This window comes from Hyperolius riggenbachi, chromosome 8 (assembly GCF_040937935.1).
Source record: "Hyperolius riggenbachi isolate aHypRig1 chromosome 8, aHypRig1.pri, whole genome shotgun sequence".
Classification (NCBI taxonomy): domain Eukaryota; kingdom Metazoa; phylum Chordata; class Amphibia; order Anura; family Hyperoliidae; genus Hyperolius; species Hyperolius riggenbachi.
The window spans coordinates 280,787,371-280,814,770 of record NC_090653.1 but is presented as its reverse complement, the minus strand read 5'-3'; the positions used below and the strand labels follow the sequence as shown (position 1 = coordinate 280,814,770).

The 27,400-nt window shown below is 47.4% G+C and overlaps 2 protein-coding genes across 5 annotated transcripts in view; one reads left to right on the top strand and one right to left on the bottom strand.

Annotated features, from left to right (window-relative positions):
* Positions 1–2,506, bottom strand: part of SLC2A8 (solute carrier family 2 member 8) — a 124,657-nt gene extending 122,151 nt beyond the window's left edge. Inside the window, exon 1 of one of the 4 annotated variants that reach the window (XM_068249013.1) lies at positions 1,168–2,506. In XM_068249013.1, coding sequence (XP_068105114.1) covers positions 1,168–1,247 — 80 coding nt within the window. In that variant the 5' untranslated portion in view covers positions 1,248–2,506. The remainder of the gene's footprint in view (positions 1–1,167) is intronic. The other 3 variants (XM_068249014.1, XM_068249015.1, XM_068249012.1) reach the window with 3 other exon arrangements.
* On the top strand, positions 2,461–25,442 carry FBXW2 (F-box and WD repeat domain containing 2). Its single transcript, XM_068249016.1, has 8 exons — positions 2,461–2,627; positions 8,789–8,850; positions 11,129–11,638; positions 14,149–14,343; positions 15,996–16,129; positions 18,595–18,681; positions 20,188–20,357; positions 24,655–25,442. Exons 2-8 carry the CDS (start codon positions 8,832–8,834, stop codon positions 24,941–24,943), a joined length of 1,404 nt encoding a protein of 467 aa, XP_068105117.1. The 5' UTR covers positions 2,461–2,627; positions 8,789–8,831; the 3' UTR covers positions 24,944–25,442.
* The last annotated feature ends 1,958 nt before the right edge of the window (positions 25,443–27,400 follow it).

Genomic DNA, 27,400 nt, shown 5'->3' with positions numbered 1-27,400 from the left:
GCAAAGCGAATTTTAGCGCGACAACGATTTAGCGCAAAAATTCACGTTTGCATGCGGAAACGTTTAATTGCGCGTGAAAATTCGTGCGAAACCGGCCGTGCTAACAGTTAGCACTCTTTTGTGAATCAAGCCCATGGGAGGCTGACATTTATTTTCTTTTAGCAATACACATTAACTCTCTGTCCTGCTGATCCTCTGCCTTTAGCTATAGACCCTGAACAAGCATGCAGCAGATCAGGTGTTTCTGACAAAAATCTGACTAGTTTAGCCGCATGCTTGTTTCATGTGTGCGATTCAGACACTACTGACCAGAAAAATCAACAGGACAGCCAGGCAACTGGCATTGTTTAAAAGGAAATAAAATGTCAACCTCTATATCTCCCTCCCCTCGGGTTCCCTTTAAGCCTGGCACACACTTTCAATTATGATTGGCCAACCACTGACCAATTTTACCACCTTCATTTAGTATGAGGGTTTACCGAGAAAACCTGGTCATAGCATTCGATATCTCTTGACCCTCATACTACACGGGGGTGGTAAAATTGGTGAGTGATCGGCCAATCCTAATTGAAAGTCTGTATCAGGCTTTAACCTGGACGGATGCTACATTTTTGCACCAGTTCTGCTGCAGCTTTTCTTCAAGTGGTTTTGAGAAATTGGCGCTAGTCTACTTTAGGGGACCCAGCAGTAACAGTAACCTCTCAGTGGTAGGTTGGGTGGACAGCATCCTTTTGAGCTGCTAGGTTTACTATTCGGCCAATCACAACGCATTGTGCTGTGATTGGAGAACTGCTCCCTATGGGGTTTCCTGCTGGGTTCAAATAGAAATGAAGGAGGCACTCAAATGGCGTTTTTAAACTTGCGTTTATATGAACAGTAGCAAACACGACATGTTTAGGGGTTTCCCCCTTCCTCAAGTGTACATGCAACTTCCCCAACACAGCAAACTTATGAACTTCAATTGTCCACAACGGCGGACCAGGTGAGATACCTGGTGGTGAAGCCCAGCTCACCAACCCCTGATTGTTTCCTGCTGGGTTCCCTAAACTAGACTAGCTAGCACCAACAAATTTGCCCCCACAGTGTCTGCACTGACTGACAGTGACAATGAGTGACAGATGGTGCACTGACTGACAGTGACAATGAGTGACAGACTGTGACGCTTACCTCAGGTAGAGGTTATGCTGAGCCTCTATGTCCTCGGTGGGGGACAGATCCAAGAGGGGCTGAACGTCTTCTCCATCCATTATCTGCAGAGAAAAGTTAACTCAGAAGAAACATGCCACAAAGCACAGAGCACTGTGAAGGATGGAGGGGATGGAGGACAATAGGAGGGGATGGGTGAGTAGCAGGGCAGCAGAGGGAGGTGTTTGGGACAAGTAAATGATGGAGGAGGGGTTGCTGATAGGTGTGGGAGGGGAAGAAGAGCAGCAGGAAGTTGTGAACAACAGATAGAGGCAGAGAAGAGGTAGAGGGGATGATGGGAAAGATGGTTGGGCACCTTTTGGGTGGTGGAGGGTACAATGGTCAGCAGTCAATGGTAGTGGGGACTGGTAGGCAGAAGATGGGGTAGCAGTTGAAACAGAGGATGGGGAGGGGTGAATGAGGTAGGAGTTAGTAGACAAAGGATGGAGAGGTTGGTGGGCAGCAGATAGAGATATGAGAGTAGGAGTTTATAGACAGCGAATGGAGAGGGTATGGAGGGCAGGAGGAAGTGGAGGGGATGGTGGGCAGGAGATGGAGTTATGGGGGTAGGAGTTGGTGAGCAGAGGATGGGGAGGGGTGAATAAGGAATGGAGTTGGTAGGCAAGGTATGGAAGGGTTGGTGGACAGCAGATGGGGCTAGGAGTTTGTAGACAGGGAATGAGAGGGTAAAGAAGGCCAAGGATGGAGATATGTGGGTAGGGGTTGGTGGGCAGTGGAGTAGAAGATGGAGGAGGGGTGAATGGGGGATGGAGATAGTTGGCAGGGTATGGAGGGGTTGGTGGTCAGGAGATGGAGATATGAGGGTAATCAGAGGATGGGGAAGGTAAGTGGGCAGTGGAGTAGAAGATGGGGGAGGGGTTAGGAGTTGGTGGGCAGGATAGGGAGGGATTGGAGGGCAGCAGATGGAGATATGGGGTTAGTGGGCAGAGTATAGAGGGGTGGATGAGAGGAGGGGTTGGGTATTGGGGGTTTGGTGGGCAGAGGACAGGGGGAGATATTGGGGGATGGTGAGCAGGGGGGGATATTGGGGGGTTGCAGGCTGGGGGAGGAGTCGGATATTGGGGGGCAGCAGACGGTGAGAGAGAAGGAGCTGCAGCTGTGACTGATGATTGTTTTCTTCGCTCCCCTCTCAGACAGCTCAGCTGCAGGTCAGTCACATGACAGCATCAGCTGACCGGAAGAGGCGTGGCCTCCCGCCATGTTGTTGTAGCTCGGTTCCTCAGCTGATCGCAGCTCTGCCCTCAGTAGTGATGGCGGGACGGGGAATCTCGCGAGATCTCGGCAGTGAGACTCGTCCAGCAAAGCGCCCGGTGCTGGGAGGGCTGCTATTGGTCGGATGTGGCGAGACGGTGAAGCGGAGACTCCGCCTACTGGGAAAATGGCGCCTGGGAGTAGGAAGAATCCAAAGGGAGCGGAGACAGGTATACCCTCCCCCCTCCACACACCTTCCCATCCCCCACCCCACACTCCCCTTCCAGTACACCTCCTCACTCCCTGACCTGTCACCCCACACCCTGTATACCCCTCCCCCCTCCATATACCCCACTGCCCCTCACATACCCTCCCCACACCCCCTCCCAGTACATCTCCTCACTCCCTGACCTGTCACCCCTCACCTTATATACCCCTCCCCCTCCATATACCCCCCTGCCCCCCATATACCCTCCCCACACCTTCCCATCCCACACTCCCCTCCCAGTACACCTCCTCACTCCCTGACCTGTCACCCCTCACCTTATATTCCCCTCCCCCTCCATATACCCCCCCCTGCCCCCCACACCTTCCCCCACCCCACTCCCAGTACACCTCACTCCCTGACCTGTCACCCCTCACCCTGTATACCCCTCCATATACCCCTCTACTCCCCCATATACCCTCCCCTCTATACACACACACACACACACACACACACACACACACCCACACCATCCCATCCCATCCCCCACTCCCCTTCCAGTACACCTCCTCACTTCCTGACCTGTCACCCATCACCCTGTATACCCCTCCCCCTCCACATAACCATATACCCCTCTACTCCCCCATACCCTCCCCCCTCTACACACCTTCCCATCCCTCACCCCATACTTCCCTCCCTGTACACCTCCTCATTCCCTGACTTGTCACCCCTCACCCTGTATATCCCTCCCTCTCCATATGCCCCCCTCCCCCCCATATACCCCACTGCCTCCATATAACCTCCCCCTCCTAATTGGCTGTTGGCCAACACTGCAGATTTGTCAGTGGAAAAAAAACGCTTCTGGTTTTCCACTGACTCAAGTGTGACCCCTACTTAACTGTTTGCTTGAACACAACCCCTTGTCTGATGAAATCCAAAAGGCCTGTTCTGAGTTTTTGTGGCATCCTTCAGCATTTTTCTCCAACTGCACCACTATTCATCCACTGCCCTTCCACGCATTCCAGTGTCATTCTTCAAAAGTCAGCCACGGTACTGGATAGCAGTTATTGTTATTAACCACTTTGTCCTCCTTGACATAGAATTACGTCAAGGAGGTCATGTGCGCTCCCGTGGCCGATCACGCGCGATCCCGGCTTCGGATCGTTAGCCCAGGAATCAATGAATCGGGCTATGGTGCCCGATCACTGATTCCTCTCCCCCGCAGAAAAAGCGACAGCTTCTCTCGGAAGCTTCGCTTTTTCTGCCTCCTATGTCCCTCTAAGCGTACATTGTACGCTTAGTGTGATGTCATGTAAACAAACAAAGTAAAACTACATCTAAATGTAAAAAAAAATAAAAATACACATATTTACCCAAAACAAATACTATTTACATCCCACGCTCCCAAAAATACCCACATAAAATGTTTAATAATAATAAAAAAAAATTACAATAAAAAAAAAAAACACAAATATTTACCTAAGGGTCTAAACTTTTTAAATATCTATGTAAAGATAAAATATTTCTATTTTTTTTGTAAGCTTGTAAATAGTGATGGATGCAAAACAGAAAAAATGCTCTTTTATTTCCAAATAAAATATTGTCGCCATACATTGTGATAGGGACATAATTTAAACAGTGAAATAACCGGGACAAATGGGCAAATACAATACCTGGGTTTTAATTTTTTAATTTTTTTTTTCTTATTCTTACTGTTAAAATGCATTTACAGTAAGGTAGCTCTTAGCAAAATGTACCACCCAAAGAAAGCCTAATTGGTGGTGGAAAAAACAAGACATAGATCAGTTCATTGTGATAAGTAGTGATAAAGTTATAGGCGAATGAATGGGAGGTGAACATTGCTCGGATGCATAAAGTGAAAACGACCGAGGGCTTAAGTGGTTAGTGTGTGTGGTGGTGGTGGTGGTATAATTCATTCCAACAGTCTGCAGCGTGGTACAGAATATATTGTCTTATCCCTAACGGTTCCTCAGAGGTGCTCACAATCTAATCCCTGCCTTGAGGGGGCCATACACTAGCCAACCAAGTGCATGCCCGACCGACAAAGCGACCAATTTCGGGACAGAAATGCGCATGATGTCGGGCCGAAGTTGGTTGGTCGGGTGTGCGCCGCTAAGGCAGCCGAATTGCGACGAGATGACTAAACCCCCGCCACTGCCGCTGCAATGTATAAATGTGTGTAGTGCATTTACACATTACCTGTCCGGTGTCGGCCTCCACGCGGTCTCCGTCCATCTTGCCGGGTTCCGCGTACAGATGCCAGACTCTATGTCAGACGCTATGCGCTGCTAGCGTGTATGCGGCTGTTACCCGGCGGGCACCGTGCGGAAGCTGCTACTGGACAGGTAATGTATAAATGCACAACATACATTTATACATTTTGGGGGCAGCAGCGGAGCAGACACGGCAGCTCAGCCGATTCCCTGATGGTTTCATGCTGAAATCGGACGGGGATCGGCCTGTAGTGTATGGGCAGATTCGATTCGAGACAAATTTATCTCTAATCAGATTCGATTAGAGTTAAATTTGTCTCTTAATCGAATCTGCCCATAATCGTTCTAATGTATAACCTTGAGTCATATGTCTATGTATGTATGATGTAGTGTATGTATTGTAGTCTAGGAACAATTTTAGGGGGAAGCCAATTTACTTATTTGTATGTTTTTGGGATGTGGGTGGAAACCAAAGTGCCTGGTGGAAACTCATACAGACATGGGGGGAACATACAAACTCCATGCAGATAGTGCCCTGGCTGGAATGCAGTTCTTGAATGCTGCATGCGACGTCTGTCATACAGTTCAGCAACTGAAGCTCTATAATAGACTTGCATTGGAAGCCTATGTGAATATATATGACTGCACCTGCGCAAAATTGTGACAAGGTAGACATTGCTATCCTGTGGCAACGATTAAAGGGAACTTGAAGTGAGGCTGCCATGCTGAGCCTTTGACTTTAGTTGCGTTTGATTACCTCCGCACTCAAACACTCACAGCAAGCTGGAGCGCTAGTAAAGATAAAAACGACTTAAAGGACACCCGAAGTGACATGTGACATGATGTGATAGACGTGTATGTACAGTGCCTAGCACACAAATAACTGCTGTTCCTTTTTTTCTTTCTCTGCCTGAAAGAGTTAAATATCAGGTAAGTGGCTGACTCAAACAGGAAGTGACTACAGTGTGACCCTCCCTGATAAGAAATTCCCCTTTTTACCTCTTTCTTGCTCTCAAGCCATTTTCTGCTAGGAAAGTTTTTTTATAGTTGGAATTTCTTATCAGTGTGGGTTACACTGTAGTCACTTCCTGTCTGAGCCAGGACTGAGTCAGCCACTTACATACCTGATATTTAAGTCTTTCAGGCAGAGAAAGAAAAAAAGGAACACTGCATAGTTATTTGTGTGCTAGGCACTGTACATACCCATGTCTATCTCATAATGTCACATGTCACTTCGGGTATCCTTTAACCACTTCAGCCTACAGCTTCGAAAATCTTATGCATCCGAGCAATGTTCACCTCCCATTCATTCGCTAATAACTTTATTGCTACTTATCAAAATTAATTGATCTATATCTCGTTTTTTCCGCCACTAATTAGGCTTTCTTTAGGTAGTACATTTTGCTAAGAGCCACTGTACTGTAAATACATTTTAACAGGAAGATTAAGATAGAAATGGAAAAAAATCATTATTTCTCAGTTTTTGGCCATTATAGTTTAAAATTAATACATGCTACAGTAATTAAAACCCATGCATTTTATGTGCCCATTTGTCCCGCTTATTACACCATTTAAATTACGTCCCTATCACAATTTATGGCGCCGATATTTTATTTAGAAATAAAGGTGCATTTTTTCAATTTGCGTCCATCACTATTTACAAGCTTATAATTTCAAAAAATTTAAAAAGATACTCTCTTGACATGTATATTTAAAAAGTTCAGACCCTTAGGTAACTATTTATGTAGTTTTGTTTTTTTTTAATTGGAATTTTTTTTTTTTTTTTTTTTAATACAAAAATGTATTTGGGTAATTTTAGTTTGGGAGGTAAATAGCCAATTTTAGATGTAATATAATGTATTTTTTTATTCAATACAGGTATGTGGGTGCACTTTACTATTTGGCCACAAGATGGCCACATTCAAAAAAATTTCTGGATGCGAACGATGTCGCATCTAGGAACTAAAATGAAGAGAAGAAGTTTCCTGGGGGCAGAAATACCACGCTCTCTGATGAGAAAGCATCGGTATTTCTGCCGGGGACTTAGATCGGTGAATGGGAATTATATTCCCATTCACTGATCGGGGAGGCAGCGGGAGCGCGGGCGCGCGCCCGATCGCGCGCACCACACGGCTGCAGCACCACTGCCTATCTGGACGGATATATGCGTCTAGATATGGCGAAGTGGTTAAAGGGACACTTAAAGAGAACCGGTACTGAGTAAAATTATTTAAAATAAACACATGAGGTAACTTCAATTGCACATTACATAGTTATCTTGCCATCAGTTCCTCTCAGAAACTCACCATTTTCTTCTGACAATGATCCCTTCCAGTTCTGACAACATTTTGTCAGAACTGAAATATATCAGTTGCTGTCAGTTACAGCTGAGAGGAAAGCTGATGTGTCCATGTTTCCCTATGGCTCAAGTGGGCGATGTTACAGTTCAACTGTGTGCTGACCAGGAAGCTGTTATGGGGTAATGGCCATTTTCAAAATGGAGGACAGAGAATTCCTTTGATCATTGTTAGCAAACAGGACGCAGGAGAGGAGAAAGAGATTGAGGAGTAGACTACATAGGAGGTACGTATGACCTGTGTATGTTGATTTTCACTTTTAATTTTCAGTTCAGGTTTTCTTTAAGCCAGGAATAAAAAAATCAGTTTTACTTTCCTGGGTCTTCTACCAGCTACCTGCAGCCTCCTGTGTCCTCCCAGTCACTCACTGGGCCTCCGGTACCCCGCCACCAGCTAGTTTTGTTTTCGCTGACAGGCCTGGCCACGAGTATTTTTCTTCACAATCCCATCCGCAATAGCATCGTGTGCCTGTGCAGGATGCTATTGACGACTGGAACATGAAGTATATGTGTGGCCAGGCCTGCGCAGAAAGCACGCAGACTCCTTGTCAGCGAAAAATGATACTAGCGGGGGTGGGGCTGGAGACCAGAGGCTCCGTGAGTGACTGCAAGGGCACAGGACTGCTGCAGGGGGCTGGTAGAAGTCCCAGGTGAGTAAAAGTGATGTTTTTATTCCTGGCTTAAGTGTCCCTTTAAAGCGGACCTGCACTCAGAACTTCCTCTCTGCTTTAAAAGGTAAGCAATAGCATAATAACCTTTACAGAAAAACATTTCTTTGTTACAGCTGATACAAATCCTGCAATAAATCTGCAGTGTGTCTACTTCCTACTTTCATGGAAGCACACATAGGGTTAACATCCTGTGTTTACAAATTAGCTGTTCTGCTGTGGTAGCCAGCTGACACGGCAGAGAGATCAACGTACACTTGTGACTAGTCACAGATGAGGGGGAATTAGACAGACTAAACTCTCTAAATACATACAGGGTGCATTTCTCTGTTTTCTTTCTGTCCTGTGCAAGAGTTCAGGTCCACTCTAAAGAGGAGCTTTCAGCCATACTATCTCAGAAATAAAACACATATATAAGTAGATAAATACTTGCTCTACTCACATAACAGATTTATTGCACTTTCCACGTTTTGATTTTAGTGATTTTTCTATATTAAAAAAAGAGAAAATCCTTCTTAGCATTTCCCATTTTATATGTGGCTATTTTTAAGCCAATCCTGATGTCCTTTCCTCCCTTACTTCTCATCTGCCTGATTGTGTATGCATAGCCCACCCTCCACTATAGAAAGTGCATTGTCTCAGCATGAGAATTATTGGCCAATCAGAGAGGAATAGAGGTGTGGGAGGGGAAAACAGGAGGGAAAGAGGCTTCAGCCAATCAGGCTGCATTAGTTATGTCTGAGGGGAAGTAGAGAAGCAAAAAGGACAACCCAGCATGCCCTGCAACTTCCTTTGTGTACCAAATTTATCACAAGCTAAATGCCGCAATCCTGATAAAAATCATTTTCCCAAATAAAAATAAAAAAGTCACAGTTTACTTTCCACAAACTTTAGATCAGCTGTTTCAAGCGATGCTCTTTCCCTCCAGGCTCTGTCTATAGACACCACTGAGGCCACCGACTGCAGAACAGATGAGACGTTACTGTGATGGTGAGTGACCTGTATTTGTATACTTAGCTGTGTGACCAAGGCTCCCCCTCTTCTACACTTGTGTACAGTCATTGCACAGATCGTGTGTGACCCCCTCCCCATAGAGGTCAACTGCTTATTTGACAGGAAGTGGATTAGATTGTCCTAATTCCAAGCTGCACACACTTTTCAAGAGTAGCTGTTCACGTTTATCCTTGTGGAAAAAGTGTGCTATTTTTCCCACATACGCAATTCTTCAATTGCGGGGTTTTTTTGTTGCAAACATTTAAACACGGTTTTGCAGTTTTTATATGCGTTTGTATGCGAAAATTCACATTGCAATTTTTCTGTCAATATCAAATAAACTAATTCACTAATTCAAAATACATCTAGTTAACTTAAAAACTTTCATGCAGAACAAAACCTTTTCTGCGTTCCTGACGGCTTGCATTGAAGAACAGATCGCACAAAAAAATAAAAAAAGACCTGACCTGCCACCCGTGTTTTAAAAGCAGGAAATTCGCTGATGCAAATTCACACAAAATCAAAAATACAATGTGATCCCATTCACCCCACATTCACTCCTCTTGAAGGACACCAGATGCTTAAATCGTAAGAGAAACTGGTGGGAGTAGGCATATACAACCATTGCCCTGATGCCTACCGTTCTCGTGTCTACCCCCCATCATACCTCAAAGCCCCCCCAGGACCCTCTTCCAGGTCGCCGGAGTCGGGCTTTACAGCGCAGGCGTTGGCCAGGCTGTGCGTGCCTGTGGCTGGGAGCGCACTGTGCATGACCTCATGCGCAGTGCGCTACGGCCATGGGCGTGCACCGTAGGACGCACACAGCCCGGCCAGTGCAGTAAACCCACCTCTGGCGACTTAGAAGAGAATCCCAAGTGATAGTATATGTCTGCTCTCCCCGATTTTTTTCCCCCCTCCGCCAACCACGGTTCTCTTACGATTTTCACACCTGGTATCCGTTAAAGGATACCACAACTGACATGTGGCATAATGAGATAGACATGGGTATGTACAGTGCCTAGCACACAGATAACTATACTGTGTTCCTTTTTTTCTTTCTCTGCCTGAAAGAGTTAAATATCAGGTATGTAAGTGGCTGACTCAGTCCTGACTCAGACAGGAAGTGACTACAGTGTGACCCTCACTGATAAGAAATTCCCCCTTTTTTTTTATCTCTTTCTTGCTCTCAGAAGCCATTTTCTGCTAGGAAAGTGTTTTATAGTTAAAATTTCTTATCAGTGAGGGTCACACTGTAGTCACTTCCTGTCTGAGTCAGGATTGAGTCAGCCACTTAAATACCTGATATTTACCTCTTTCAGGCAGAGAAAGAAAAAAAGGAACACAGCATAGTTATTTGTGTGCTTGGCACTGTACATACCCATGTCTGTCTCATTATGCCACATGTCAGTTGTGGTATCCTTTAAGGGGTGAGAGGGATATGAAGGATGCAATATTTAAATATGGATACCTCCAAATCACTCACACCTCAGGTTCCCTTTAAAAGAAGGGAATGGGAGGGTGGTAGGAGGGAACATCAGAGCAAGCCTACCTCTTCCTGTCTGAAAGTGTCGGCGTTTTCAAGGAGTGATTACGAGGACCGGGCAGAATGAGGAGAAGAACGGACAGCCCACAGAGGGATGTGGATCCAGCATGAACATTTATCTGTGCTTCCCATAGGTAGCTTTTCCTTGGATGAGGTGCGCTTTACATTTGCAAGTAAGTCGGTAAAAAATTGCATTTCATTGACTATTCCATATGGTATGGAGCGTATCGTCCCTATCTAAATTGATGGTACAGAACTGCTCTGCACAGTGTAGTTTCCAGGGTACACAGTTGCCTCTCCTAGAGGTGGTGCCATCATCTGCCCCACAGTGGTCCTCTTCCTTTTCACACAACCAAAGTTGAGTTCGGTTTTCTGTGAGTACTCACTAGTGTTGGTGAATTCGGTAATACCAATTTGGAACATCTGAATACTCCCAACTGCCACTTTTCAACACTGAACAAGCGGACACGGACAGGCGTTCACTGCCTTGTGGGTCACATTGCTTTTGACTTAACTCCGATACTTACTCCTTCCAAACATGAAGAAGGAAGCATTGTAATTACGTGAATCGCAACATGACTTGTAAGGCAGTGAATTCCTCCTGACCCTGTCCGCTTGTTTGGTGCTGAACAGCGGCAGTGGGGAGCATTCGGATGTTCCACAAACGAACACCATCACTACTCCTCACATTAAGTCTCTGCAATGTTAATCTGTATGTCCCATCTCCCTCAGCCTGCCACCTCTGGAAACCTATGGAGAAGAAGGATTTTGAAGTATGGCTTGAAAACCTTTCGGTGTCTTTCTTCACGCTGACAGACCTGCAGAAAAATGAGACCTTGGATCACTTGATCAGCCTGAGCGGAGCTGTACAGCTTCGACACCTCTCCAATAATCTTGAGACTCTCCTCAAAAGAGACTTCCTCAAACTTCTTCCACTGGAGCTGAGCTTCTACCTGCTGAAGTGGCTGGACCCCCAGACGCTGCTGACCTGCTGCCTGGTCTCCAAGCAATGGAACAAGGTGATAAGTGCCTGCACCGAGGTCTGGCAGTTGGCCTGCCGGAGCCTCGGCTGGCACATCGATGACTCTGTGCAGGACACTTTGCACTGGAAGAAAGTTTACCTGAAGGCCGTCTTACGGATGAAACAGCTAGCCAACCATGAAGCCTTCCAGACCGCGTCACTCATAGGACACAGTGCCAGGGTTTATGCACTTTATTATAAAGATGGTCTCCTCTGTACAGGTAAGCGGCAAGCTTGAAAGACCGGTAAATAGCAGATGTTTAACCACTTCCCCTCCCCCGGCATAAGTATCTATGTCCCTGCTTTACCTTGCAGGGGCGTAGATACTCCTCCCTTGCCGCCGTGCGCTCGTTACCGCCGCCAATCGATGGAGGGGGGGGACTGAATGGGAGCGCCGGTGATCAATGGGATGCTGCAACATTCACAAAAACAGAAAGTAACCTGGCCACTCATTGCTTCCTGTTTAGCATACTAATAGCACGCAACAGAAAGTAATGCATGAGGACATCTTGTGGCCAAATTGTAAAATTAAACCTACATGAAAAATGTCTTAACTAAAAAGTCCCACGTTTAAATCTGAAATTACATCTTTCCCTCCTTTATTAAAAAACAAAAGCAACAAATAGTTACCTTAGGGACTGAACTTTTTAAATATGTATGTCAAGGGGGTATATTACTGTTATTTTTAAAATCATGGGCTTGTAAATAGTGATGGATGCAAAATTAAAAAAAAATGCACCTTTATTTCCAAATAAAATATTGGTGCCATACATTGTACTAGCGAAATATTTTAAACGTTGCAGTATCCGTGCCAAATGAGCAAATAAAATGTGTGGGTTGTATCCACAATAGAACGTTTTATTTTTAAGATACAACGGCCAAAAAACTGAGAAATCATTTTTTTCCCAGTTTTTTTTCTTATTATTCCCATTAAAATGCAGTTAGAATAAAATAATTCTTAGCAAAAAGTACCACCCAAAGAAAGAATAATTGGTGGCGGAAAAACCCAAGATATAGATTGTTTCGTTGTGATAAGTAGTAATAAAGTTATAGGCGAATTAATGGAAGGAGCGCTATTGCTCTGGTTTTTAAGGGGAAAAATCCTTGGAGGTGAATTGGTTAACAGTGAGGTCAACAATAATGAATGAGCGCTTGCTATATAATATCCTCTTTACCCGTAAATACAGGGAGCTGTACTGTGGCTCAATAGCAATCAATTACATTGGAACTGTGTTACAACTCGGAGAGCCAATACAGCACTCAGCAGCAATCTCTTTGCTTTTTTTGGCATCAAATGCTATCGAGGACATATAGACATTGGCGTGACATTGGCCAATTATGATTGGTGTGTGTGGTATGTGAGGTTGTGTAACAGCCGGCTGTAAGATAGCAGGGCATGTTGGACATCGTCACGTGTCTGTTTCTAAAGGGGATTTTTTTGTAGGGGGTTTTTGATACCAGTGTGATAATAAAATATCAATTATTTGAAGAAATCTGTGATCCCTATATTTTTAATCGTTTGACAGGATCAACCAGTGTCCGGTGTAAAAAAAAAAAAGGCTATGTTCACATCTAAAATCGAGATTGCTGACGCCAGCCCCCCGGCACTTACTTGCACGTTGCGATTTTGTATAAAGCGCTTTTGCAGAGTGATTTGTTTTTTCACTTCCTGACGCAAAGTGAACTCTTTGATCCGGAAAATAATAATTACAATGTATTTATTCTTAAAGGCGCGAGCGCTATCGCCGTACAAAGCGAATATTTTTTTTTTTTTTGTGAGCATTTTGCGTTTTTCCTATATTTTCCATTGTAACAAAATCACCCTAAAAATGGTACAGGCAGCGCTTTGCTGAGCGGATCAGAAACTAACCGATCAGATGTGAACGCTCTCACATGTGAACAGGGCTGTGGAGCTGAGGAGTTGGAGTCGGAGTCGGAGTTGATTTCATAAACTGAGGAGTCAGATGATTTTGTACAAAATCCACAGCCCTGGTAAATATTGGACTAAGGAGTCGGAGTCGAGGAGTTGGAGTCTGAGCCATTGTGGGTACCCGGAGTTGGAGTCGGAGGTTTCATAAACTGAGGAGTCGGAAGATTTCTGTACCGACTCCACAGCCCTGTTTGTGAACACTCATAGGGAATCATTGCAGAAGCGCTTTTAGGGCGATTGTGAAAATCGCTGGAGCTTAAAACGCAAAACGCCCTAGGCATGAACAAGCCCTAAATGACCCCCTCCCCCAAAGACCATCATGCGTGTCAAACTCTGGTCTATGGGCCAAATCTGGCCTGCAGAGCCATCAAATTTGGTTCTCAAGTAATTTCCCTACTTTACAAAAAAAATGTCTGGCTCACTCCAAACCAACAAGGAAGCTGTATAGGGAGGGAGGGGGACAACTCGAACCTGATTGGCAACTGTGAAGCGGCGATGTGATTGGTCAGCATCACAGCCAGCTTTTATTTTCACGTTCCTGTCCCAGTTTTTTTTGTTTTGCATTTTCCCACATACCCCATCAGGTCCACTGCTTATACCGTGTGGGATTGGTTAAAAGGCAGTAGGAGTAGCTGCAGTCTCTGGCTCATGGTATTTGAGTGCTGGGCAAATGTACATCTATTTCCAGTGGGATGTGGAGTATTGGGCGCAGGCCACCCCTAAATAGGTGCGCCCCCCCCCCACCCCCCCCCCCCACCCTTTCTCTCCCAGAGTAACCCATAGATTTCTCTGTTTCCGCAGGCTCTGACGACCTCTCGGCCAAGCTGTGGGATGTCAGCACCGGTCAGTGTATATACGGGATTCAGACTCACACTTGTGCCGCCGTCACCTTCGACGAACAGAAGCTCATCACTGGTTCCTTCGATAATACGGTGGCCTGCTGGGACTGGAGCTCAGGGGCCAGAATTCAGCACTTCCGGGGCCACACTGGGGCAGGTGAGTGACCACAGCTGGAGCCTCTGGATCTTCATGTAAGCCAGGAATGAGGGGATTCGTGTGCTGTTAAAGTGGAACTGAAAAAACAAAACAAGAGTTTCACTTACCTGGGACTTCTGCCTGCCCCTTGCAGCCATCCTGCGCCGGAAGCCGGTCCTCTACGATCCTCTGTTCTCCCGCCGCCAGCTACTTTCCGTTCAGTCAACTTGTAATTCGAAGGGCCACTGTGCCTGTGTAACCCTGCCACGCGTAGCCTTGTATTGCGGACAGGAACGCGAGCAGAGCTACACATGGCGCAGTGGCCCATCGGCGAAACGTAAACTAGCTGGCGGTGGGAGAACAAAGGATCATGGAGGACAGAACGGCTGCTGGGGGCTGGCAGAAGCCCCAAGTAAGTGAAACTTTTTTTTAAATATCTTCAGTTCCACTTTAAAAGGGAATCTGAAGTGAAAATAAACTTATAATGAAGCAAAGAAAAGACTCTCATATTGTTTCCAGTATAGGAAGAGTTAAGAAACGTGTTATCTACGTAAAAGAGCTTCTCTAAGCTCTCTGACAAATTTTGTTTAGAGCGCAGTGCTATTTTCTAAAGCACCTATATGTCAAAGAAACAGTGAAAGACAACTTCAGGGGTACTTTAAAGAGGAAATCAACTCCGCACCCAAGGTACGGGGCTGTCCAACTCCGCACCCAAGGTCCTCACACATTGGGCTCTATTCAAAACACGTGCGGTAAAAAAAAATCTTGGAGGGAAAACACCGCATCGATATTTTAGATTTTTGTGTGCTAATTCATAAAAAAGTTTACACTTGCGATAATAGGTCAGGGAATTTCCGCACTAAACTGGCGGTGCTGCTGAGTTGTTACATTTTCTCTGTGCATTCTTTTTAAAACTGCCTCTGCCCTGAATCTTCTCTGAATCTGTATATTCTTCTTTCTAAACAGTCTGTTTAATAGCCACAGCTTAGAAGAAGTTCCAGAAATGTTACACATGCAGGCTTTTTGATGTGAAATTTATCTAAAAAAAAAAGGTACCCAAGGGGTTAAAAAACACACAGCCTTGGTATTTCGGGATGCCTTGTCTGCTCTCCTCTCACTGCAGCTGCCTGGGAGGTCTGTCTCTCCATTAGCTTTTGCTGTTATCACTGGCTTATCGCCTTATCTAAACAGCTGGTGCTCACATTCCGCCTGCTCTAATCTTTATGAATTAACCTTCAGTGACATATGTTGTGATAATCTCCGCACAAGGCGGTAATTTCCAGCACTGCACAGGAATGTCAGATTTTCATGCGGAAACAGCCTTTATGAATGGACACTTTGCTAAATGGTCGGTAAAGTCAGCTGTTTTGAGCATTACCGCATGCGGGAATGCTTTATGAATAGAGGCCATTTTTGGCACAGCTCTTATTAATTGGTGGGCCTGAATCAGGAAAGGTGCGGTCCATCAAGTAGAACACATTTCTCCATTTCTCAATCCATCCTAAGCACTGGCATGGATCTGGCCCTTGACGACTGGAGATGGACAGTCCTGATTTATTGCATTAGCAGATCTATAGCAGGAAGTTTTTGTGGCCAGGTTGTTCTAGCAGCAGTGAAAGTAAAGCTCTGATTGGCTGTCTGTCCTTTGCTGACGTTCTGCTGTCTCCGCACAGTGTTCAGCGTGGATTACAATGACGAACTGGACATCCTGGTCAGCGGCTCTGCAGACAACACTGTGAAACTCTGGGCTTTGTCTACAGGATCGTGCTTGAATACCCTCACCGGCCACACCGAGTGGGTCACCAAGGCAGGTTTCTCCTCACGGATCAGTCCTTATGATGCCATGCATTGTAAGGCCAGTAGAGGTCTCCTGACCTGCAGCGTGTCACAACTGCAGACACAATTCTTAAAGTGTAACTGTCGGGCATAAAATCAATTCTTTATTTTTATCTGGTAAACAAGTAATAACGATGCTAACCAGGCAATCCAAAAGTTAAAATCACTATTACTTGTTGATAAATGATCATGCCCCAGTTTACCTGACTCTTATTTGGTACACACACAATTTGGTACACAAAAAACAAGTTGCAGGGCATGCTGGGTTGTCATAGTTAAATAGTTTTTGGGTTGAAAAAAGACATACGCCCATCGAGTTCAACCTTCTTTTTTGCTTCTCTACTTCCCCTCAGACATAACTAATGCAGCCTGATTGGCTGAATCCTCTTTCCCTACTGTTTTCCCCTCCCACACCTCTGTTCCTCTCTGATTGGCCAAAATTTCTCATGCTGAGACAATGCGCTTTCTATAGCATACATGCCAAACTCCGGCCCGCGGGCCAAATCTGCCCTCAGAGCCATTAAATTTAGCCCTCAGGTGGTTTCCCCACTTTACATTATGTTTGGCCCACTCTAGACCACTAGGGAAGCTATGTTGGAGGTGAAGGCCTAGATCACCAGGGAAGCCATTTGGTAGGGGGAAAGAACTAAACACTAGGAACTGTATAGGGGAGGGTGGGGGCCTCTAGACACCAGGGAACTGTATAGGGGTTGGAGGGGAGCATTAAACACCTGGGAGCTTTATAATGGAGGATGGTGGCCAGTAGACATTGAGGTTGGCCCGTGACTTGGTCCCAGTGTACAATATCATCCTGCTTTGTAAATCAGGGCAAATCAGGCAGAGGAGAGTAAGGGAGGAAATGACATCAGGATTGGCTTCAAAATAGCCACACTTAAAATAGGAAATAAGAAGAAGGCGGTTCTTGTAGTAGACAAAAAAAGGCACAGGGAGACCGGGAGCCCAATCTGGTGTATTATCAAAGGGACACCAGAGAAAGGCTATGGAGAATGAAAATATACTCACAAAGATACGGTAGGTTGCTATATAAGCAACCACTGGTCAGGTATGTGAGGAAGTACCGTCCTCACTCGGCCTTGCTTCAGGTAGTAGGGTAGGTCGCAACTCCAGAAAAAAGACAACACTCCTGGAGGGGTTCTAAGTGTGCACTCCCCCAAATGGGGGTGTGGATTACTGTGAAGGGGGGAGGGGTAGGAGGCACCCATAGACTTATACCTGTATTTCTGATTGGATGAGTTAAGGCTATACAGTAGAGTATAATGCAGGTGTTCCTACCTTTAAAGGAGTCAAACTCACACGTAAGGTAGCGAAAAAACGTCCTCAGGTCTATGGGTGTGCCTTGGTGGTATAGTCTTTATCCTGAGCGATCAGGATAAAGACTATACCCCCCAGACACACCCATAGACCTGAGGAAGCGGTTGTAACCATGAAACGCGTTGTCTGACAGCTCCTCTTTAAAGGAGTGGGTTTTTTCACACTTTGCATCTGTCCTCTAATGAATACCAGGGCTGAAAGACTCTGATAAAATGTTACGTGTGGGGTGTTATTAGCAGATACTTTACTGCACCTTCTGGTCCCTTCAATCACTTGCCGTTCTCCTGTAGCAAGCCCGACCCGGGCCAGTCAGGTGACCTATGACCCAGACATACTGTGCCTGCATGTGCCGTTTGTCTGTTCAGTACCCTTGTGCAGTGTTCTCCCCAGAAATTTTTTCCAGCCGGGTGGCATGAAAAAGTAGCCGGGTGGGGCGATACGAGAGAATGCAGGGTCAGTGCTTCTCTGCACAGCATAGGTGGAGGTGAGCCAATGACAGCCGGGTGCTCATCAAAACTAGCTGGGGGGAGCACCCGGCTAAAACAGCCTGGGGAGAACACTGCTTGTGCCGTCACCACACAGGCGTACGTTCACTCCCCCCACTCCTGCATGCGTTCTGCAGTGTAGTCAGCAGTCCGTGCTGTGGAAACGCCCCGGCACCTGTGTGGTGACAGCATTGCGCAGCCACAAAGGTGCTGAACGGACATACTGCGCATGCGCGACGTAGTATGTCTGAGTCATGGGTTACCAGAGTCGCCTAGGTCAGCCATCGGAACAGGGCTTGCTACAGGAGAATGGCGAGTGACAGAGAGGAGCGGAAGGTGCCCCACACATAACATATGTCCATTTCACCAGAGTCCTTCTGCTCTGGTATCCTTTGTGAGCACAGCGCATGCATGAAAAAGAAGAATGTAAATGGACTACAAACGCATTTCTGGGGTAGTTCGCATGAACTGATCATTTGCATGTGTACAGCATTAGTTAGAACGATCCGATGTGCAAACGTTCCTGACAACTAGGCGGTAGATGGACTCCTCGTTTTCCAAAGATTTCTATCTGTCGTGTGTGCCCAGCTTGAGTCTAACGTGACTTGTTCCTTCCCAGGTGGTCCTGCAGAGATGCCAGGTGAAGTCCCTCATGCACAGTCCTGGAGATTACATCCTGCTGAGCGCTGATAAATATGAAATCAAGGTATTTCTGCTGTCTGTCTGTATCTGATATTATCTACTGTATATGCCACACTCTGCTATAATAGGGTGTTTCCAAGGGATGTTTTTTTTATTGCTAACTCCTCCTCTGTTCCTGATGCTCCCCTCTGAGGATCTGTATATGCAGACAGAGGCGCCAAAAGAATACAATTTACTAAAAATGTTAAAATGAGAGGAGGCAGAGGTGGACTTACCTCCTCCAAGCAGACACAAAGAGAGGCGTGTGTGTGTGTGTGCGTGCGTGTTTCAACAAGGATTTATTTGTATACTCCAAAAAGTGAAAGTGCAACACGTTTCGCAGGCATCTCCTGCTTCATCAGGCTATAAAAAAATGGAGGATGTACTCCGCGCTGAGCTTTGCACCAGACCTGTATGAGTACATGCTCCATTTTGTATTGCCTGATGAATAAATATGTAAGGTCTCCATCTGCGTGTCATTTCCGAGGATCTTTTTTTTTTTTTTTTTTAAAGAATAACGAGGATCTTAAACTGCAGCCATCCGACCAGCAGATATGCAAATCGAGTACTTGGAATAGGACCCGTCAGAATGTGCATGTGATTGAGTTATAAGCTGCATACAATCTACAGAACATATGCATGAAAGCTGGAATTATTTCCATCTACTTGACCCTCCCCCTGCCACTCCCTCCTCCATCGCTCCCTCCACTCCTTTCCCCGTCGCTCCATCCGCCGGCTGCCCCCCTCTCCCTCTGCCGGCCCCTGCCCTCTCCGTCGCTCCCTCCGCCGGCCCCTGCCCTCTCCGTGAGCCCCTACCCTCTCCGTCGCTCCCTCCACCGGCCCCTACCCTCTCCGTCGCTCCCTCCCCCGGCTCCTACCCTCTCCGTCCACCAGCCGTTCCCTTCTCCGTCACCCACTCCACCAGCCACTCCCTTCTCCGTCCCTCCCTCCGCCAGGCGCTCCCTTCTCCGTCGCTCCCTCCGCTGGCCGCTCCCTTCTCCATTGCTCCCTCCACTGGCCGCTGCCTCCTCCGTTGCTCCCTTCTCCGTCGCTTCCTCCACCGGCTACCCCATCTCCGTCACTGCCTCCACTCCCTTTTCTGTGGCTCCCTCCACCGGCCTCTCACTTCTATCGCTCCGATGCCGGCCTCTTCTCCATTTTTCTGGGTTTGCTTTGTACACCTGAAGTGTATGTAATTAGCCTGGTCAGTCCCTGTGGTATGGACACATTTTTGCACACATTATCTAAAAACCCTGTGCACCTCTCTCGTCTCTCTCCTCTCCTTCCCTCTCTCTCCTCTCTCTCCCCCTCTGCCCTCCCTCTCTCTCTCCTTGAAAAGTGACGGCGACATAAAAGCCTATTGTACCAATGAGTTTGATGCTAGTCTTATGCAAATGTATGCAGCTTAGAACTGGACCAATCAGATGCAGCTGCTGTATTTGCATAAAATTTGCATACATTTTGAATTATTAGCCACTCATTGACCTTGTCTGAGTAGCATTGATTAACTTTTGTTTTCTCTCTGTAACAGATATGGCCGATTGGCAGGGAGATAAACTGTAAATGTCTGAAGACGTTGTACGTGTCAGACGATCGCAGCATCACGCTTCAGCCACGCCTACACTTCGATGGCCGATACATCGTCTGCAGCTCAGCATTGGGGCTGTACCAGTGGGACTTTGCCAGCTATGACATTCTAAGGTAAGCTCCGCCCACCAGACACTGCAGCCTTATAGTGCTTCCTCCATTTCTACAGAAGCAGGCAGAAATTATCCTGCACTCTCATCCGTATTACCTACAGTCAAAAGTTTATGGAGTACCAAAACAAGGGGATAACGCCACTCCCAATGTATATCCGTTAATTATAAGCCGGCACCTGCTTCGTTAAATATTACAGCTTTATTGGGAGGAGTCAAGGTGTGAAGCTCTTGCCAAAATCTTGTGGGCTGCCAAAAAATTGTGCCATATACACTGCCCTACAGCGGGTACACAGAGGTGAACTCGCCCTGTCCATATTCCTGACATATTGGAACACTTTTGGCAGCCTCACATTAAAGGTCCACGCTCAAAATCATAGGCTAAAAATACAAGAAAGTCTCACGATCCTTATTCAGGTTATCCTCAGACAATCCCGATTAGGATTCACACCATGTCAGTACTTCCAAAATGTATGTGCCAAGATTCACGTCCTATGCAAAAGAGAAATTAAACATATATAGTGTAACACTGCTAGATGAGGTTTCCTCCAACACCTTCCACGTGCAATACTCCATCACCTTACACACACACACTGACACACATCACACACATCACACACATCACACACATCACACACATCACACACATCACACACACACACACACACACACACACACACACACACACACACTGTGCGCACACACACATCACACACACACACACTCTGTACACACACACACACACACTCTGTACACACACACACACACACACACACCGCCACCAGTGCTGGGACCCCCCCCCCCCCCAAAGTGCCCGCACTCACCCAAGGGTCCTCCTAAGTATCCGGAGGTTAGAATGACAACATTGGGGGTAGCTTTAAATTCTCAGCAGCTTAAAGAGAACCAGAGATGAAGCACCCTCATGTATTTTATTACATTTATCAGTGGGAACATGACAGTAAACACCTACCCTGCTTTTAGTTTCATTGTTATCTGCTTAATTAGTCTATTAGCAACTGTGATAAGAATCCACCGACTATTCAGTCGAGGTTTGACCTGGAATCATTATAGTTGAGTCACTCTTCTGTGTAGTCTTTTCAAGCCCAAGCCTTCCCCTCTCCTGGCTTAGATTTCCTGCTTTGTATACTGAGAGCTGTGATGATATGGGAGTGGCTGCTGCTCCTGAGAGAGAAGCTCTGTGGCTGTAATATGATCCCTGTGTGCACTAGATACTGATAATAACGGCAGTTTCATTCCTATGAGAGACACTTCCTACAGGCAGCTGTACATCATACCAAAATGAAAGCACATAGATGAAAGGCTGCATTTAGCCTAGATAGCAGCCTAGTCTCATATAGCCTAGACAGCACATCCAGAACAACTGATAACCCGGAAGGAGAAGGGATATGAGCCGGCGGCCATATTTGATTTTTCCTGGAGCAATAATGGATAAAAAACACTAAAAAAGGCACACCAGAGCGGCAAAATTATCAGGTAGAGCATTTATTCTTTACAAGCTATCAACTGATATGTTTATTTTGTGTGAAACGTTCATCTCTGGTTCCCTTTAAGCTCCACTCGCACTGCAAACTAAAATAAACTCAGATAGTGTAAAACCTTCAGCTTTTAATAAATGGTAAAAGTATTGCACTCACAAGCGATGTAGTTTCACAAGCATATCAGATACAGACTTAGTCCCCCGGGTGACCGTCCCGACTGATGCCGCCTTGGATCCACTCTACACGCTGTCCTGTGCACTTCCGCGTCTCCTCTGCTGGTCACGTGTGCCGCTGCTCCGCCCAATGCATTTCGTCAAATGATTGACTCATCAGGGGCAGCCTACCAGATTTTGTCAAGCTTATTATGCCTTGATAAAGAGACCCGGTGTGGTCTCGAAATGATGGCACTCTTTACATCACAATAAAGCTGCAATATTTAACCAAGGAGGTGCCGCCATAAGTTAGAATAACTTTATTTGCTCTAAAGTCCAGTTCTGTCTCATCTCATTGTCCAAACTTAGTCTCACTGACTTACTGCGACTACTGGGCGTCCCTCTGCACTCACACTATCCTAAATGCCCTTATTATTCTGTGCGTTTCCTTTTCACCCACTGAGGGGTGTCATCTCTTTTCCCTCTACTCCATTTTCCTTTCTGTTTTTACCATTTATGCTGTTCCACCACCTCCTACTGCATTCTGCTACTTTTGTCCCAACTGCACGGTGTTACCCCTCGTTCTCTTGCAGCATTCTACTCTTTCTACCACTTTGTGTCCCCTCTCTGTAATGGGTGTGGCAACCAGCAGAGGGAGGGAAGCCCAGAGTAATGAGTGTGACAACTGGGGGGGAGACATTGGGAGTGGGTGTGGCAACAAGCAGAGGGATGAAGCCCCCAGCACTAGGCGTGGCAACAAGCATAGGGAGGAAGGCCCTGGTAATGGGTGTGTCAATCAGCAGATGGAGGGAAGCGCCCAGTAATGGGAGTGGCAGTCAGCAGAGGGAGGGAAGCCCCAGTAATGGGTGTGGCATTCAGCAGAGTGAATGATAAAGCAGTAGGTAATGGATGTAGCAACAAGCTGAGGGAGGGAAGCACCCATTAATGGGAGTGACAATAAGCAGAGGGAGGGAATACCCTGTTAATGGGCATCAAAATTCAATTAAACTGCCGCGCTCTCCATTCCTGTAATCACAAAAGACAGACTCCGCATAGGGTAATATCGTTCAGTCCTGCTTTTCACACTATTCCACCACCTCCAAATCACTCGTGCTCTGTGCTCCCCAGGTGGTAAATTATCTGTCTCCCTCACCCCCTGTTCATATATGCTCACCAGATTCTCTCCACCTCAGTTGTCAGGTGGGTCTCACACATATCACAAACACTTGCTCCCGATCCTCTCTACCTCAGCTGCCAGGCGGGTTTTATGGATATCACAAGACCTTGTTCCTGCAGGGGAAAGATCTCTGCATAGGGTAGTATAGTTCAAGCTGCAGTACAGTTATATACTCCCGCCTCTGTATCCACACCTGTAACAAGTGCCAGTCCACCGCAATGTGTGCCAAACTGCTTACCAGATGTATCCCACCTCTTTACTAGGTGGAAACAGCGCTTTCTGTTATTCCAATCAACAACACGATCCTCAGTAGTTTTAAAAACCTCTTATAGGGACTTTGATTTATTTTCTCCATTAAAATCAATCATAAAACATAAAAAGAGAAGAAGGAAGCATACATAGCGTAATACTGTTGACACTGCTTCTGTGCGCAATGTAGAATCTCACTTACGCGTTCAGAAGCACTCTGCACGTATTAAATACAATTGGCTGCCAATGCCCATCCGTCTGGCTCCCGGGTTTGTGTCTACCGCACTCGCGTTCTCCCGTTGCCGCCGCCTCCTCCTTCAGTCGCAGGGTTCACTTGCGTGCGCCTCTAGCTTGACCGGCCGGTCCGTGCGCTGTCCTCACGACGTCAGACGCTTAGCTCCGCCCAATGGGCATGGCAACCAGCAGAGGGATGAAGTCCCCAGTAATGGCATGGCAATAAGCAGAGGGAGAGAGGCCCCTTGTAATGGGTGTGGCAACCAGCAGAGGGAGGGAAACCCTAGTAAATGGGTGTGGCAACAAGCAGAGGGAAAGAGGCCCCTGGTAATGGGTGTGGCAACCAGCAGAGGGAGGGAAACCCTGGTAAATGGGTGTGGCAACCAGCAAAGAAAGGAAAGCCCCCAGTAATGGAAGTGACAAAAAGCAGAGGGAGGGAAGTCCCCAGTAATGGGCGTGGCAACAACAGAGGGAGGGAAGCTCCCAGTAATGGGAGTGGTAATCAGCAGGAGGAGGCAAGCCTTGGTAATGGGTGTGGCAAGCAGCAGAGGGAGGGAAGCCCCCAGTAATGGGAGTGGTAATCAGCAGGAGGAGGCAGGCCCTGGTAATGGGTGTGGCAAGCAGCAGAGGGAGGGAAGCCCCCAGTAATGGGAGTGGTAATCAGCGGAGGAGGCAGGCCCTGGTAATGGGTGTGGCAAGCAGCTGAGGGAGGGAAGCCCCCCAGTAATGGGAGTGGTAATCAGGAGGCAGGCAGGCCCTGGTAATGGGTGTGGCAAGCAGCAGAGGGAGGGAAGCCCCCAGTAATGGGTGTGGTAATCAGCAGAGGGAGGGAAGCCCCCAGCATTGGGACAGTCATATGCACTTCCTGACATTTTTAATTGTCCCAATTCCAACGCCTTACAATTGGCGTACAAGCTGAAGTGTAAGTTCTGGCCAAAGTTTGATGTGATTTGCTGAGTGCATTACCGATTTCCTTTCTTTCTCTTGCAGAGTTATAAAGATGCCGGACTCAACCAGCCTGTCCCTGCTCGGCTTTGGGGACATATTTGCGCTCTTATTCGACAACCATCACTTGTACATCATGGACTTGCGGACTGAGAGAGTGGTCAGCCGCTGGCCCCTGCCTGAGTACAGGAAGTCCAAGCGGGGCTCCAGCTTCCTGGCCGGAGAGATGGGCTGGCTGAATGGCCTGGACGGTGTCAATGACGCCGGTTTGGTGTTTGCCACGAGTATGCCGGATCACAGTATCCACCTGGTGCTGTGGAAGGAGAACGGCTGAGCGGCGGCGGAGGGGGCATCAGGGAGTCATCAGCGGGATCTTTCGGACTGAACTATCAGCGACCACTTTCACAGCATAACTTGCATGAACCAAAGTCTCCCATCATGCACTGCACAATCATCTGTTCGCACGCTGGCTGTTTTCTTCTCACGCCCACCAATGACCACCGAGATAACTGATTGGCCACGCCCCTCTGTGCGGACCGGGATGAGAGCGCGGACTCCATGTTGTCACCGCATTTGTACTATAAATCGCAGTCTTCAAATAGTGTTTATACATGTAATCTATTTTAATACAAAAAGAATAGACTTAATAATTTGCTAGTTTACCTATAACACATGACGTACCATGGCAGGAAATGCCCCGTCACTGGGACAGGAAGTGAGTATGGACTGCCATCAGTCATTGTGTGTTATGTAGTGTCATATGTCACCTGATGGACGCAGCAGAATCCGCAGCCTTTCCTCTGTGCGTCACAATAAAGCTCCACATACCTTTACCGTGGCGTAGTGCTGATTATCTGTCCTGTTATATCCAGGCCTGGCCAGCAGAGGGTGCTCAGTGCTGATTATCTGACCTGTCCTGTTATATCCAGGCCTGGCCAGCAGAGGGGGCTCAGTGCTGATTATCTGACCTGTCCTGTTATATCCAGGCCTGGCCAGCAGAGGGGGCTCAGTGCTGATTATCTGACCTGTCCTGTTATGGCCAGGCCTGGCCAGCAGAGGGGGCTCAGTGCTGATTATCTGACCTGTCCTGTTATATCCAGGCCTGGCCAGCAGAGGGGGCTCAGTGCTGATTATCTGACCTGTCCTGTTATATGCAGGCCTGGCCAGCAGAGGGGGATCAGTGCTGATTATCTGACCTGTCCTGTTATATCCAGGCCTGGCCAGCAGAGGGGGCTCAGTGCTGATTATCTGTCCTGTTATATCCAGGCCTGGCCAGCAGAGGGGGCTCAGTGCTGATTATCTGACCTGTCCTGTTATGGCCAGGCCTGGCCAGCAGAGGGGGCTCAGTGCTGATTATCTGACCTGTCCTGTTATATCCAGGCCTGGCCAGCAGAGGGGGCTCAGTGCTGATTATCTGACCTGTCCTGTTATATGCAGGCCTGGCCAGCAGAGGGGGCTCAGTGCTGATTATCTGACCTGTCCTGTTATATCCCGGCCTGCCCAGCAGAGGGGGCTCAGTGCTGATTATCTGTCCTGTTATATCCAGGCCTGGCCAGCAGAGGGGGCTCAGTGCTGATTATCTGACCTGTCCTGTTATATCCAGGCCTGGCCAGCAGAGAGGGCTCAGTGCTGATTATCTGTCCTGTTATATCCAGGCCTGGCCAGCAGAGGGGGCTCAGTGCTGATTATCTGACCTGTCCTGTTATATCCAGGCCTGGCCAGCAGAGGGGGCTCAGTGCTGATTATCTGACCTGTCCTGTTATATCCCGGCCTGGCCAGCAGAGGGGGCTCAGTGCTGATTATCTGTCCTGTTATATCCAGGCCTGGCCAGCAGAGGGGGCTCAGTGCTGATTATCTGACCTGTCCTGTTATATCCCGGCCTGGCCAGCAGAGGGGGCTCAGTGCTGATTATCTGACCTGTCCTGTTATATCCAGGCCTGGCCAGCAGAGGGGGCTCAGTGCTGATTATCTCACCTGTCCTGTTATATCCAGGCCTGGCCAGCAGAGGGGGCTCAGTGCTGATTATCTGACCTGTCCTGTTATATCCAGATCTGGCCAGCAGAGGGGAGGGGGCTCAGTGCTGATTATCTGACCTGTCCTGTTATATCCAGGCCTGGCCAGCAGAGGGGGCTCAGTGCTGATTATCTGACCTGCCCTGTTATATCCAGGCCTGGCCAGCAGAGGGGGCTCAGTGCTGATTATCTGACCTGTCCTGTTATATCCAGGCCTGGCCAGCAGAGGGGGCTCAGTGCTGATTATCTGACCTGTCCTGTTATATCCAGGCCTGGCCAGCAGAGGGGGCTCAGTGCTGATTATCTGACCTGTCCTGTTATATCCAGGCCTGGCCAGCAGAGGGGGCTCAGTGCTGATTATCTCACCTGTCCTGTTATATCCAGGCCTGGCCAGCAGAGGGGGCTCAGTGCTGATTATCTGACCTGTCCTGTTATATCCAGGCCTGGCCAGCAGAGGGGGCTCAGTGCTGATTATCTGACCTGTCCTGTTATATCCAGGCCTGGCCAGCAGAGGGGGCTCAGTGCTGATTATCTGACCTGTCCTGTTATATCCAGGCCTGGCCAGCAGAGGGGGCTCAGTGCTGATTATCTGACCTGTCCTGTTATATCCAGATCTGGCCAGCAGAGGGGGCTCAGTGCTGATTATCTGACCTGTCCTGTTATATCCAGGCCTGGCCAGCAGAGGGGGCTCAGCACTGATTATGTAATATGTCCTGTTATATCCCGGCCTGGCCAGCAGAGGGGGCTCAGTGCTGATTATCTGACCTGTCCTGTTATAT

Bases quoted from the DNA above. Each gene is read 5' to 3' on its own strand.
- FBXW2 (XM_068249016.1), top strand. The intron at 16,130-18,594 runs GCAGGTTTCTCC...GTTCCTTCCCAG, and splicing joins ACACCGAGTGGGTCACCAAG to GTGGTCCTGCAGAGATGCCA. The intron at 20,358-24,654 runs GTAAGCTCCGCC...TTTCTCTTGCAG, and splicing joins GCCAGCTATGACATTCTAAG to AGTTATAAAGATGCCGGACT.